A 14932-nucleotide genomic window follows, 5' to 3' on the forward strand; every position below is an offset into this window, starting at 1 on the left:
CTACCACTTCACAGCAATGATATGAAGCCGTTCCATGTCAATGCTGACCTTATCACAGCCGGCCAAAATGGGGCAACATACTCGGACCAATCCTCTGCCTTGATATCCTGCAACGAGAAAGTTCGTCACGAATTCGTCGTCTTGCATACATACATACATATATATATATATATATAAGCAATAGTCGTGCAGTCAAAAAATCAAATTGATTGGATACTCAAATTAGTCTATTAGGGAGTTAGGTTGACTATTTTTCGACACATCCAATTATGACAGGACATGATAACACAGAAAATAAGAGAGTCAGTTATATATAAGACCATGTATAGAAGTATCATGTTTGAATTTATATAGATCGGAGTGTTATGAGCATGAGATTCATGGTTTTTCTTTTATCTTAATTTTTGTGGACTTCATGTACTTGCTCACTTTTTTAATAAATTTCTTTTGTTGCTGATAAATATATATATATATATATATATATAAAATATTGGTCAACTGAAGAAGTTAATACCTCAAGAGAGAGGGATTGAAGTAATTTTACATAACCAGAAGTAGAGCACCAGGCCGGAAGATAATAAGCATCACAAATCTTCTTCAATAGAGCCGTCTCATCTGGCCGCAAAGATTCCTCAGAAGGGGAGAGGTCCCTATGGCACCAAGTTACTATTATAATCGTACCTCCAGGTGCTGCTACTCGAGCCAACTCATTAACGAACTATCAGTATGAGAGAGTATAATGTGAGACAACAAAATCAAATACCCATAAAAGCAGTACAAAAATCAAGAACTTAGGTTTGATGACTTGGATTTGAGGTATCGATCATAGTAACAGAGGAGTAAGAGTGAGAGATAAAGAACCTTTGCTTTGTCAGGCATGTGTTCTCCACTCTCCATGGACCATACCAGATCAAATTGTGCACCAGGAAATGGTTGATTTAGAGCATCTGCAACTTGGAAGGAAACCTGCAAATCGCTCCCCTTGGTCACACAAAATCATCCATGGCTAGCATTTATTGTCTAAAAGTCAAGAAAATAAATTAACGAATTGCACTAACTGTCCCTATAGTTTGGGGTTCGTGTCACTTTGGTCCTTCAATTTTCAATTGTGACACATTTAATTCTAAATTTTGAATCTTGTTCTAAATAAGGACAATTGAATACACCATTACTTAATTTCGAGGGTAAAATCATCAATTTGATAAAATATAAACTAATTTGACAAACATAAATGTCAAAAAAAAAATATTTGAATTTTTAAAAATTATTTCTACCCGCCAAAGACAAAATTATGTAAAATTAATAAATCTTTTAGATATTTATTTATTTATTTATTTTAACAAATTAATTTTTATTATATGATTGGATGATGATCATGTAATGGATGATTGTTAGGATTTTAACGTGTAATCGATATATTTAATATATGAAATGTTTTTAGTTTTGAAATTTTTGATTTAATTGATTGGTTTAATAATGATATCAAAATTGTCGCCATATTTGACTTTTGGAAAAATGGAAACTCATTTAATGAAAAAAAAAACGACCACCCATTATATGATCATCATCCAAACACATAATAGGAAGAAAAAAATGGTAAAATAAATAAATATATAAAAGATTTATCAATTTTACATAATTTTATCTTTAGTGGGTAAAAATAATTTTTAAAAATTTAAAATACTTTTTGATATTTATTTTTGTCAAATTAGTTTATATTTTATCAAATTGATAATTTTGCCCTTGAAATTAAGCAACGGGATCTTCAATTGTCTTTATTTGAAATAAGATTCAAAATTTAAGATCAAATGTGTCACAATTAAAAAGTCAGGGACCAAAGTGACATAAGCTCCAAACTATAAGGACTGTTAGCGTAATTCACCCAAAATAAAATAGAATAGAGACAGGAACAATTTGCCCAATGAGTTCCATTAGATGTGTCTAAGAAAAACCAGTGAGAAACTAAAATCAATATAATAATATGATTGAACAATTAAACCACAGATTATATGTGCACCTGCAATGAAATGAATAATCATAATTGTCATAGTGATTTTTTCCCCCACACCAAGATAACAACAGTTCAGATAACTAAATTTTATCTTTCAAAGGCGGCATTCTATGACAAATCTTATGGGATTGTTGATTTTCAGTCATAATTGTAGCACGGAAATCAGAGATATCCCACAGAAATACTTGAAAATATCAACCTCCCCTGAGGCTCGGGTGAGCATTGCTTATTCCATGCAATAGTTTTCTTCTCCTATTCTAAGAAAGTGAAAGAATGATAAACTATACTCTTAACTAGGACCAAATGGAATTTTCAAACCCATGCACCAGCCAAACTTCAACAGAATAATTTAAATGATGCAGATAACATCTACTCCAAGAGGTAAGTAAGATTTCATAAAACGAATAATTTAAATGATGCAGACAACATATACTCCATGGAGGTAGGTGAGATACCGTAATCTCATAGACTGAGGTCAACTGAAATTTAGGTACACTAAGGGTTTCCATTACCTTCCCTTGCTCATTTTCAAAAAACAGCTAGAAAGTGGAAAGCATAATAAAGCTCACACAAACCTTGCTGGCTAATCCTTGGGAAGTGGCAAGACCTTCAGCCATTTGGGCTTGGACGGGGCTCAGGGTGATGCCTTGGCATTGGGCCTCATATTTCCTAGCTAGATATCTAGAACTGCCTCCAATTCCACATCCAACATCAACAATACTCTTAGGTCTCTTCATTGGATTCTCTGCAAACCAATTCATCGAGACATTAAAATATAAAGAAAAGAAACATGTAGAAGGTAACCTCCATTCACAAATAGGCATATGAGAGAAACACATATACACATACACGGCGAGAGAGAGAGAGAGAGAGAGAGAGAGAGCTTCTAATAATGAGACAAGCAACACTTCCCATCCACTAAACTTCACCAAACCTTTTCCCTACGGAATTTACAAACTCAGATAATGTAGAGCGCCACAAAGCTACATAATGACTAGAAACAAACGAAGAAAAATACAATGAGAACAAAATGAATCCTATCAAGAATGACCAAATTCTAATTTCGGCATAAATTAGTTCAAACATTGGATTAGATTTTTCTAAGAAATTCTTAGTTTTTTATATTTGACAATATAATAAATTCTTACTATTTTTTTGGTCCAAGCAACATCAGGTGAGGGAAAAAAAAAAACAAAAGAAAATACCAAAACAGAACAGCAAAGCAAGTTGGAACATCAACGCTAAAAAAGAAAACTATCCCACTTCACAGCCTGGGAGATCAAGCTCCAAAATCTCTCTCAGATGATCAGGGATGGTAAAATGAAAGACCAGACCAGAAGTAACAACCCATACTTGGCTGAAACCGCCACCCAATTGGCTGCTCCATTGGCTCACCTATAAACCATACAAGCTTGATAAAAGACCTACTGTAAATTGGATACAAGAAATGTATTTTGGTTAAGTTATAGAAGTATTTAATATAGCAGTAGTTCAGTCTTTAGGGTTTTGTTCTTCTCGTACCATGTTGGATCACCATCTCAAACCTACTCTCTCTCTCTCTCTCTCTCTTCGAGGTAATCATCTGGTTCTTCTTTCCATTCTAGTGCATCACCATCGCAAACTAGTGGCAACCTCAGTGGGAATTTCTTCTCTTGAATTGAATCAAATCCATCAAGTTGTTCTCTACATCGTTTGTCACGACCCCAAACCGCCCCTAGTAGTTTGGTGCCGTGAGGGCCGGTAATCCGAGATTACCGAAGGCTAACTCTCGAAATTCACACACAATCAGAGTATAATTTGTGGGGCTTACAAGTGCGGAAGCAATAATCTAAAATACAAGTGGTCCATAAGAGCAGTGCATAAGTCAAATGAAATGGCATACATCTTTACATAGCTTTACAACTTGAATACATACATAAATGGAGTATAAAAATACATATTACATCTTAACAAAAGGGCTTCTCAAGCCGACATGTTCAAATACGAAAGCTTCAAGATTGCCGACATCCTCACTGCCGACATAACATGCATACAAAACACACATCTCGGCGTAGCCGACTTCTTGCTTGATACCTACATATATACATAGGGAGGGTGAGCTTGGATACTCAGTGAATGGTATAAGTAATAAAGGGGTTAAATAAATGATTCCCGAGGTCTTTGTCAAAACAATACATAATATATCATTGTCAAAACCATACTTATCATAGCTTGTATAAAACATGAGATAAATCTTGTTCATCAACCAAATCTTGGTCTTTCAAAACTTACATACTTAACATGTGTGCTACTAATGCTTATAGTCTCTTAGCACGTACGGACTTCACATGTGTGCTACTAATGCTTATAGTCCCCTAGCACGTATGAACTTCACATATGTGCTACTAATGCTTAAAGTCCCTTAGCACGTACGGACTTCACATGTGTGCTACTAATGCTTAAAGTCCCCTAGCACGTACGGACTTGTGCCATAATTGCTTAAAGTCCCCTGGCACGTACGGACTTGTGCCACAATTGCTTAAAATCCCCTGGCACGTATGGACTTCACATATGTGCTACTAATGCTTATAGTCCCCTAGCACGTACGGACTTTCAAAGATTGTCATCAAAACAAAGCTTACTTGATACATTGCCATCTAAATATACTTGATACATAAAATGGGGATATCATTCATGCTTAACAAATACTTTTATCAAAACAAGTCAAAGCTTTATCAAAACGTTATAACATAACTTTATTAGAAATACCACTCACTTAGTTCTTGGGACGTCGGGATCAAGGCAAGGGTCCAAGTCCTACAAACACATGGCAAAGCATACTAAACATACTTCTCAAAACAGGTCTCACATGCATGCAAATGATCTCGGGAAAACATGCTGGCAGTCAAAACACTGTTTTACATGTCAGGAAGACATGCTGGGTACCAACCAGGTCTTTGCCGAGGCCCCACACCTCCTGGCCGAGGTGTGGCTACCTAGGCTTCGGCATGCAGCTGCACGCCGAGGTGCGCACAAAACAAACTGAGAGTGTAAGTAATCATGCAAGGTAGGCCAAGGTGAGATACGATGCTTGGCCTAAGTGTGAGGTCTAGGTAAGAGTGATCTCGGCGACTACACTTCGGGAAGTGAGGTCTGGAGATCTGGGTTTCCACCCGTAAAGAACAGAAAGAATATGAACGTGAAGATCATGAAAAACATGAATGCTAAAATCATAACTTTATTATAAAAATCTGGGATTTCATGCTATGAGTTCGAAAACATGGACCTGGGTACCTATGCTTGAAAATCATGTGAAAACAAACACAAAATCATGGATCTTGGCATGAGCCTTCGGATCAAAACATCAAAACTTTTCTTGAAGAACACATGAATGCCATTTTCTCTTTCTAAAACCGAACTTCAAAGCAATGCATGGCTTACAAATCATATTCAATCATGCAATGCAATAACATAAACATAAAGAACATCATGAGCGGATCAAGAATCTAACCTTAGAACACGGATCTAACGGTTCGATCTCAAGGAATCAAGCTTAGAAATCCACTCTTTCTCAAGAACTCTTCTCCCTCTTCTATAGCTTCTCTCTCCTCTCCAAAACAAGTATAGGAACAAATGATGGGTTTCTCTCTCTGCTGGCTGACTTAACTCTCAGCTCGGACACGTGGCAACGGCTGGTTGGTTCTCCTCAAAAAGGTGATAGATTGACAAGACAAGACTATGACAAAGTGTATCCAACAAGCTACTCGGTATGGCACTCCGGCAAGTGGTGACATCGGCTAAGGACAAGGCTTCGGCAACTAAGGTGACAATGACCTCGGCCAGGGAGGACGACACTTGACTAAGCTGTGCCACACCTTGGCCTAGATGTGCCACACCTCGGTCTAGGTCATACCACTCCAGGACAAGATCGCTCAGGTGCAAAGGTAACATCTCGGCCTAGATGATACACATCTCGGCCTTGGTGACTCACACCTCGGCCTAGATAATGCCATCTCGGTCAATATGTCAGGGCGAAGGTGGAGGTCAAACGAAGGGGTTCCAAGATACTTCTAGACTGAAGATGACCTCGGCTTGGAATGATTTAGGCATAACATGACCTAGGCTTGGTATGACTTCGGCTAACATAACCTAGGCTTGAGACACCAAGGAAGGAAACAAGCATGCACACAACACTTGGGCAAATCGCATAGACATCAAAACAAGGCATGGATCTTACCTAGGCAAAACAAGTCATAAACATGCAAATACAAGCTTAACGAGTCATAATCATACCAATGTTCATGAACATGACTAAGACATAAATGTGGGTTGTTACATCGTTCACATCACAGCCTCCTTTGTTCGCACAAACTGTCTGAATCAAAGCTCTGACCCGCCCCAATACAACCCATCTATGGCCAGCATTAATCACACACCAGTGGATCTGCAATTCAAATTCAGACTAGTTGAAGGCAATTCAGACTACATTTATCACGGCTCAACACGACCCAAGGAACTTTAACTTGGATTTCTCCTATTATCTAGACATGTATGAGGACACCAAGACACACATTCAGCCTCCACTGTTAACCACTTCATCTACTTATCTCACTCGGGTCACAGGGATGTCAAAACCTCATGTCACTTTTGACATGTGAAGTTTGTGTTGTTAGGAAGGACATTGGAATAATTATGTCTTAAATTTACAGTTCCTAGCTCAAGCAATGTTTCACCTTCCACAGTGCAGCCTATGATTGAGCAGTTACAGCCTATGCTTGTATCTTTTTCCTTAACTTCGTCCTTTGTTTCTACAATGTCCTCTATACATCCAGGTTTGCAAGGTTCCTATGCATCTGGTCTCTAACCCACTGCATGGATATTAGATTCTGACTCTTCTCATTACAAGACACCTAACTTATCCACTCTAAGTAATTATCTTTCTTCCTCTTCTCCTGTTATTATTTTTACTGCAAATGGTTCTTCTATAGTCAGTTCTTCCATCTTCATCCACTTCTTTGTCTATGACCTTGTTTGCTATTATTAGAGTGCATTACATGTGCGCATTACAAAATTTTGAATAGACAAAAAAAAATTTGAACAGAGAGAAGGAAAAAAAAATCCAACAGCTAGCATAACAGATGTTTGGAACACAAAAATTTGATGAGGAGGTTAGTGAGAAACCAGTTTTTTGCCAGCTCCCCTCTTTTATGCTTTTTAATTAAATAAATAATCATGTCCTAAAAATTCTCTCTCTCTCTCTCTCTCCCTCTCCCCTATCCTTTTGTTCTCATGTCATCATTGTCCTGATCAAGTAGTCACCAGCTCATTGCCTTCCACAGTTGTAGTGACATCAAGGCATGTAAAAAATCTCTCTCCCTCTTTATCTTTCTGTCTGTCCGCTCAATTTATTTTTCCAATCATAGCCCTTAACAATACTTTACCATAGCACATAGCAGTCAACAACTCCACCATCTGCTCTTTGGCAAGGAAAATACCAGCAGCACAGCCAGTGCTCACATCACATGACTCAATTAAAACAGAAAAGCCAAAAATGTTTTCTAAAAGGATTAATAAACAGAAGGATGACTCACTGATGCGTAATGAAGAAATAAGCAAGTTATTGACCACGTGAAACTTGGGAACAAATCGAGATAAAAAGACCCAGACTATTGTTAAATTTTTTCTTTTTTCTTTTTTTTTTTTTTTTTTTGAACAAGGTTAAATTTCTTCATTAGAACCACCACAAATCAGCCTAAAATTTCTATATTCAAGTACTTAAAAGATTGTAGTACCTAATTTACAATCTGTTTGGGAATAATAAATTATTTGTTGATTTAAGAGAGAGAGAGAGAAGAGGAGAAAATAATAGTTTTATCGAAGGGAAAATAAAATAAAAGGTATTCCTATCTTATTTGGATAGCCCACATAAAGGAAATGAAACCAAACTGCTACAGGTTATATTACCAAAATAAATTTTTATGTTTTAGTTTCCATACAATTTTGATATTATAAATTAAGATTGTGCTTCTCTCAAGTTTAGAACTTGAGGGGCCAGTGGGACTCGCCAATGGTCTTGATTTGATGATCCGAAACGTTCATTTTGTAGGATCTTAAATTTATATCTGTTAAATATTGTATAGACAAATAGAGAGCATTGGATATTGAATTGATATATTAAATCTGTATTGAATGTTATGTTGAGCTCTCTCCTTTATAGAGGAGAGGGAGAACAATTACAAACCGAAAGTAGAAGCACAAACCAAACAACATTATTAAAGGTTTGACAGCTAATATATATACTAATATATACTAACAGTCCCCCTCAAACTCAAGGAGGATAAACATTAACCAACTTGAGTTTGGAGAGAGTAACAAAACGTGAAAATAAACTAAAGATAAAAGAGGATAAGAGACACTATATGGTCGTGTCGGACCGCTGTAGAGGACACTGTATGGTCGTGTCAGACCGTTGTTGAAGACACTGTGTGGTCGTGTCGGACCGTTGCAGGAGCTAACCAGAATCAATGTCGGAACAGTTTACGAGGTCATGCTAGACCGATGTAGCAAATACTGTGTGATCGTGTCAGACCGTTGGAAAAGCTAACCGAAATCAATGTCAGGATAGTTTACAGGGTCATGCCGGACCGATGTAACAGACATTGTGTGGTCGTGTCAGACCGTTGGAGAATACACTGTATGTTCATGTATATATAGGTTGCCTAAAGATATACATATATATATATATATATCGAGCCCTCAAAAGGCACGCCCAATACATCAAAAAGCGTGCCTGACACTGTGACGTCGAACGGCACGCGATGCGCGTGTCTACCTTGGCTTGCGCGCCCGGTTTGTCGTTTCAAAAGTTGCATTGTCTATATAACCGAGGCTGAGGTTGAGGCTGAGGCTGAGGCTGAGGCTGAGGCTGTGCAAAATGTTAATGTAAATTGTTAATGTAAATGTAAATTACTACTACACCTACCACCAAACCTACCTCCACCTACTACTCCTATCACCTACTACACTCCACCAAACCTACCTCCACCACTCACTCCTCACCTACTCCAGAATCATCTCCTATATAATAGGAATTCTTGTACAAAATATATACACAACAATCTTTTAATACATCAATCAATATATACACAATTTATTTTCTCTCTCTCTATCAATTTATCTTACATGGTATCAGAGCCAGGTTAAGAACCTAATCATTCTGCTTCATCGGCGGGCGGCAGCCTCGCCTTGGCCGCCCGCTGGACCTCTACACATACCTTGACTCCGCTGCCACTAAACCCACTTCAACAACAACGCCGTCGAATCAATCAGAGCCATCTATTCCGTTGGTACAGGTGTTCCGTTTTTTTTTCGGAATGAAACTCGTCACCATGATCTACCATCACGGTCACTGCCTCCAATAGCAGTCCGTCCACTCTGCTATATACACAATCTTTGCAGATTCAATACTGTGTTCAAGCTCTTGAACACCAGCTACCTCAGTTGCAAACCTGACACATCTCGTACACTGAATGCACCGAGTCATAACAGTCTTAACCAATGGACCCAGATTCTTATCAACCACAGATCTTTTCATTTCTGTAAACCGGCCCCGATCAGAACCAAAAGCCATAGACTGATCTTGGAGATCACATTCTCCACCCTGATCACAAATGGGGCAATCCAATGGATGATTGATCAACAAAAAATCCATAACCCCCTCTCGTGCTTTCTTTGCAATGGGTGTATCTGTCTTAATCTTCATCCCTGGAAGAGCAGGCATGGCGCAAGAAGCGACAGGCTCGGGGGACTTCTCGACCTCGACGAGGCACATACTGCAGCACCGTCATTTCCAGCGGCTCCCATTTTCCAAATTTGGGTCCACATTTGTAGCTCCTTCGAATTCAGTTCCAACTGCTTCAACCACATTTCATCGGTGACAAACTCGTTGGAGGACAGAGTCATGGCCTCTCACATCAACGGCTCTCTTGTCCCACTCCTCAAGCAGGCCGGAGCTCTCTGGCTTTGACCTCTCCTCTCTCTCTCTCTCACTTTACACCCACTCTCTCACCAACACGGATACCAATCCTCCTTCATTTTCTTTTCTTTTATTTATTTAATCACACCGCCCCAACTTTCTTTTTTAATATAAAGCTTAATTGGTGCTCTCGATTCGCCATGTTCCCCACTCCCTAATTATAAAATAGAATATCTTTATTTATTATCTTCTCTTTCTTGTTCTTGTGTTCCGTGTATTCTGTGCGTGTCACCCATGTGACCCACTCTACACACAAAAAAAAAAAAAAACAAAAACAAAAACAAAAACAAAAACAAAACCAAACTATCTATATATATATATATATATATAATTCTTGCAGGGCACTACCCCCGACCTGCACTCTCTTTCCTTGAAATCCCATCATCATTTTATTTTATTTTATTTTAACCCCATCATCATATTTTATCATCATCATTATATCTCCACTACCCACATCAATTTCTATCCACCACCATTCTTTTCTTTATCACACCTATCTTTATATCTTTTATATGTAACTCCCACCAGCGCATATGCTTTCTACATTAATATATTATTATTATTATTCTTATTATTATTATTATTATTCAAAAAAAAAAAAAAAAAAAAACATTTCCAAATACCATTGCTGTTTTTCACAAATCCGTACAGAACCACTCTTTCGTTTTGATTTCAAATATATTCTTATTCTTTCTTTCTTTATTTTTCTTTCACATTCTTTTTAATCTTTTTCAAAATTCCATTCATACCATATAGATTTGAACACCAAACCTTGTTTTATTCATCTCAGGAATCTACTTCCATCGCGTTCCCACCAGAGAGTTACCACAAAAAAAAAAAAAACAAAAACAAAAACCTGTCATTTCTTCTTGCCGGGATCAAACCCGATCACAATTTTCCACACGAGAAAAAAAAAAAAAAAAAAAAAAACAAACAAACAAACCAACAACCCCACCAACCCACAAACACCCCCCACCGGCGGGATTTTTTACTTATCCCTTCTCTACTCTGCCGCCTGTCTCTTCTTCTTGCCTCCGTCCTGGGCGGCCCTTGACGGTGTTGCCTCCGTGTTTCCCACTCCACTGGGCACGATCACTACTCCCTGCTTCTCCACTGCAGCATATGGCGGCCCTCCAAATCGGAATATCACGGTGGCCTTCCGCTTCAGCTCCTTGTTTTCTGCCCTTAGCACGCTTATCTCTGCTCGCGCATCCTTATACATGCGTTGGAGCAGAGCCAGTTGGGCGTTTAATTGCTGCACCTCATTTGTCCTACTCTGCAGCCGGTGCGACAAGTTTGTGACCGCCGTCATGGACTTCACACATGCCTTCCACGTATACTGATTAGCCTCCACATCCGTTTGCACTGCCATTTTTTGCTCCACCGACTGCATCGGAAAGTTCAACGGAGCAAACCCAGTGGTGTTTGGTTGAGGTTCACGGGACACCGCGCCAGTTATCTCTCTTGTGGACTCGTTGAGGTCGGGAAAGAGAGTAAGCAGACCACGGGACGAAGAGGCCATTTTCTGGGCAACAGAGTGTTACAGAATATCTCTCGCCACAGAGTGTTACAGACTCTCTCTCTCAGCACAACGAAGAGTTTTTCAGAGGATTTCGCAGGTTTTTTGCCTCTGCCTCGGCCTCAAGCTCCGTCTTGGTTAAATAGCCGAGGCAGCCACGCGCATCGCGCGCCTCTTGATGCCAGACAAACGGGCACGACCCCGTAAACTGTCCTGCTACAACGGTCCGACATGACCCCATAAACTGTCCTGCTACATCGGTCCGACATGACCCCGTAAACTGTCCCGACATTTGATTCCGGTCAGCTTCTACAACGGTCCGACATGACCCCATAAACTGTCTTCTACAACGGTCCGACATGACCCCATAAACTGTCATCTACACCGGTCCGACATGACCCCATAAACTGTCTTCTATAACGGTCCGACATGACCCCGTAAACTGTCTTCTACAACGGTCCGACATGACCCCGTAAACTGTCTTCTACAACGGTCCGACATGACCCCGTAAACTGTCCTTCTACACCGGTCCGACATGACCCCATAAACTGTCCCGACATTGATTCCGGTCAGCTTTTACAACGGTCCGACATGACCCCGTAAACTGTCTTCTACACCGGTCTGACACGACCACATAGTGTCTGCTACAACGGTCCGACATGACCCCGTAAACTGTCTGCTACAACGGTCCGACACGACCATACCGTATCTTCTACGACGGTCTGACACAACCATACAGTGTCTCCTATCCCATTTTTAATTTTATTTGTCAGCTTATTTTTCTGTTTTGTTACTCTCTCCAAACTCAAGTTGGCTAGTACCTATCCTCCTTGAGTTTGAGGGGGGCTGTTACTGTAAATTGTTAATGTAAATGTAAATTACTACTACACCTACCACCAAACCTACCTCCACCTACTACTCCTATCACCTACTACACTCCACCAAACCTACCTCCACCACTCACTCCTCACCTACTCCAGAATCATCTCCTATATAATAGGAATTCTTGTACAAAATATATACACAACAATCTTGTAATACATCAATCAATATATACACAATTTATTTTCTCTCTCTCTATCAATTTATCTTACACAAAACAAACCAGCTAAAACCTCTTCGTTCTCAAACACTCTGCAACCAACCCTTCTTCGTTCTCAAACACTCTGCAACCAACCTTTTCTGACATTACTAGTCTGAAATCTCTGCTTCTCTGAAACACTCTGTTTCTCTGAAACTGAAACACTCAGCAACCCCCTGCTTGTACTACCTCTGATGTGGCATCTTCTTCCCGTGGTCCTCTCACCCTTTTTCCAGACTTGAATGAGGCCACAATAGAGAGAACTGGTTTGACCGCCCTTGAATCGCGACCAAACGCCCCTGGACCAAGCGTCCCTGTGTTTGCTCTGTTGAACTTTCCGATGCTGTCAGTAGAACAAATAATGGCAGCTCAATCGGATATTGAGGCTAACCATTATACGTTGAAGTCATGTGTGGAGACCATGACGGCGGTCACGAACTTGTCTCACCGGCTTCAAAATAGAACAAGTGAGGTACAGCAGTTAAATGCCCAACTGGCTCTGCTCCAGCGCATGTATAAGGATGCGCGAGCAGAGATATGTGTGCTGAAAGTGGAAAACAAAGAGCTGAAACGGAAGGCCACCGTTATGTTCCGATTCGAAGGGCCGCCATATGCTGCATTTGAGGAGCAGCGGGGAGGCAACTCGCTCGGCGGCGTGGGAAGCACTGAGGCAGAGCCAGCCAGAGTCGCCCAAGAGGAAGGCAAAAGGAAGAGACCGGGGACGAAGGTGAGGAAGTGAGGTCGGCTTTTTGTGGTGGTTGTGGGTTGGTGATGGTGTTGTTGTTGTCCTTTTTTTTTTTTTTTTGTTGTTGTTGTTTTGGTGTTTGTGTGGAATGAAAACGAGTTGGTGGTGAAGAATTTTTATTTAATTTTTTTTTTAAGAAAGATAAAAGAAAATAAATAAAGTGGTAAACAAATATGAAGATATGATGAGAGGTGGGTGGCACAAGCTGGATGAATATTTTATGTATTGGCCCTCGGGGTGGAGGACAAAAAAGAGACAGCATGTGTTGGTTTTTGAGCTAAGGGAGGCACACACAAAAATAAAATAAAAGAATGATGATGAGAATGGGTAGTGGGTGGGTGGATGAGTAAAGGGAGAGAGAAAAAGCTGTTTGAGGGAAAGAGTGGGTTGCGGTGCAAACAAGGATGTAAAAGAAAATAAAGAAAGTGGGGCAATGGGTAATAAAGATATATTTGAGAGAAAAAGGTGAACACAAGTGGAAAATAAAGTGGCTGAGTATTAAACAAAAAGTTAACACAAGTGGGTAATAGAGTGGCTAAGTATTATTTGAGAGAAAAAGGTTAACACAAGTTGAATGGCAGTGGTGGTTCTAAGACCAACAAGGACCTTCGCGCTGGAGTTGCTCTATGCGCATGCGTCGCCTTTCTCGGCCACATCGACGGGTTGCGCGAGCTTGGTCACTGCTTTCAAGACGGCTACGACGTGCGCCAGAACATCGTCGAGGGCCGCCGATTCCACGTTAGCCACGAGCCGGATGTTGTGGCGGAGACCAGCATGGAGAGCACGGCGGTGGAGTAGTTGGTGGTGGAGTAGCCGGAGGGGGAGTGGCCGGTGGTAGAGCTGAAACCGGCGAAGCAGACACCACAGGAGGTGTGGCCGGAGATTGACCTCCAACGCGGGCGACGACAATGCAGATAAAAGCTACAACATAGACGGACCTGTGATCCATATCCACGGCCTCACTGGTGTGAAGGTGTTGATTATTCCTTCAGAGAGACAAGAGTTCAGTTCAGTTATGGAATTTGTGGCAACGGAGTGAAGGTATGTGCAGAGGTCCGGCGGGCGGCTAAGGCGAGGCTGCCGCCCTCCGGTGAAGCAAAATTACTAGGTTCTTAACCTAGCTCTGATACCATGTTAACTATTGTATAGACAAATAGAGAGCATTGTATATTGAATTGATATATTAAATTTGTATTGAATGTTATGTTAGGCTCTCTCCTTTATAGAGGAGAGGGAGAACAATTACAACCGAAAGTAGAAGTACAAACCAAACAACATTATTAAAGGTACATTATTAAAGGTTTGACAGCTAATATATATACTAATATATACTGACAATATCATCCATAAAAAAAATTAAGTGAATCCATCATAACTTTTTTTTTTATTTTACCATTTTTTTTTTGGATGGTTTAATTTGAAAAACATATTTGTCGTCGTCAATTTTTTCAAAGATAAATGTGATAAAATGAATGGATTACGATTATCAAATCGATTTAATTTTTTTCATAAATGATATACACTCGAGGCCTACAAAATAAACGATTTAAATTATCAAAATG

At 39.9% G+C, this 14932-nt stretch overlaps 1 protein-coding gene across 2 annotated transcripts in view; it reads right to left on the bottom strand.

Moving 5' to 3' along the window:
- Window positions 1-14932, bottom strand: part of LOC145814016 (gamma-tocopherol methyltransferase, chloroplastic-like) — a 28096-nt gene that overhangs the window by 431 nt on the left and 12733 nt on the right. Inside the window, exons 2-5 of one of the 2 annotated variants that reach the window (XM_082910484.1) lie at window positions 2587-2756; window positions 862-966; window positions 515-718; window positions 5-107 (exon numbers count right to left, since the gene is read on the bottom strand). In XM_082910484.1, coding sequence (XP_082766610.1) covers window positions 9-107; window positions 515-718; window positions 862-966; window positions 2587-2756 — 578 coding nt within the window. In that variant the 3' untranslated portion in view covers window positions 5-8. Of the gene's footprint in view, window positions 1-4; window positions 108-514; window positions 719-861; window positions 967-2580; window positions 2757-14932 lie in introns of both variants that reach the window. The other variant, XM_082910483.1, reaches the window with a different exon arrangement.

This window comes from Camellia sinensis, unplaced genomic scaffold (assembly GCF_055761805.1).
Source record: "Camellia sinensis isolate YWXY unplaced genomic scaffold, ASM5576180v1 Unanchor1, whole genome shotgun sequence".
Lineage (NCBI taxonomy): Eukaryota > Viridiplantae > Streptophyta > Magnoliopsida > Ericales > Theaceae > Camellia > Camellia sinensis.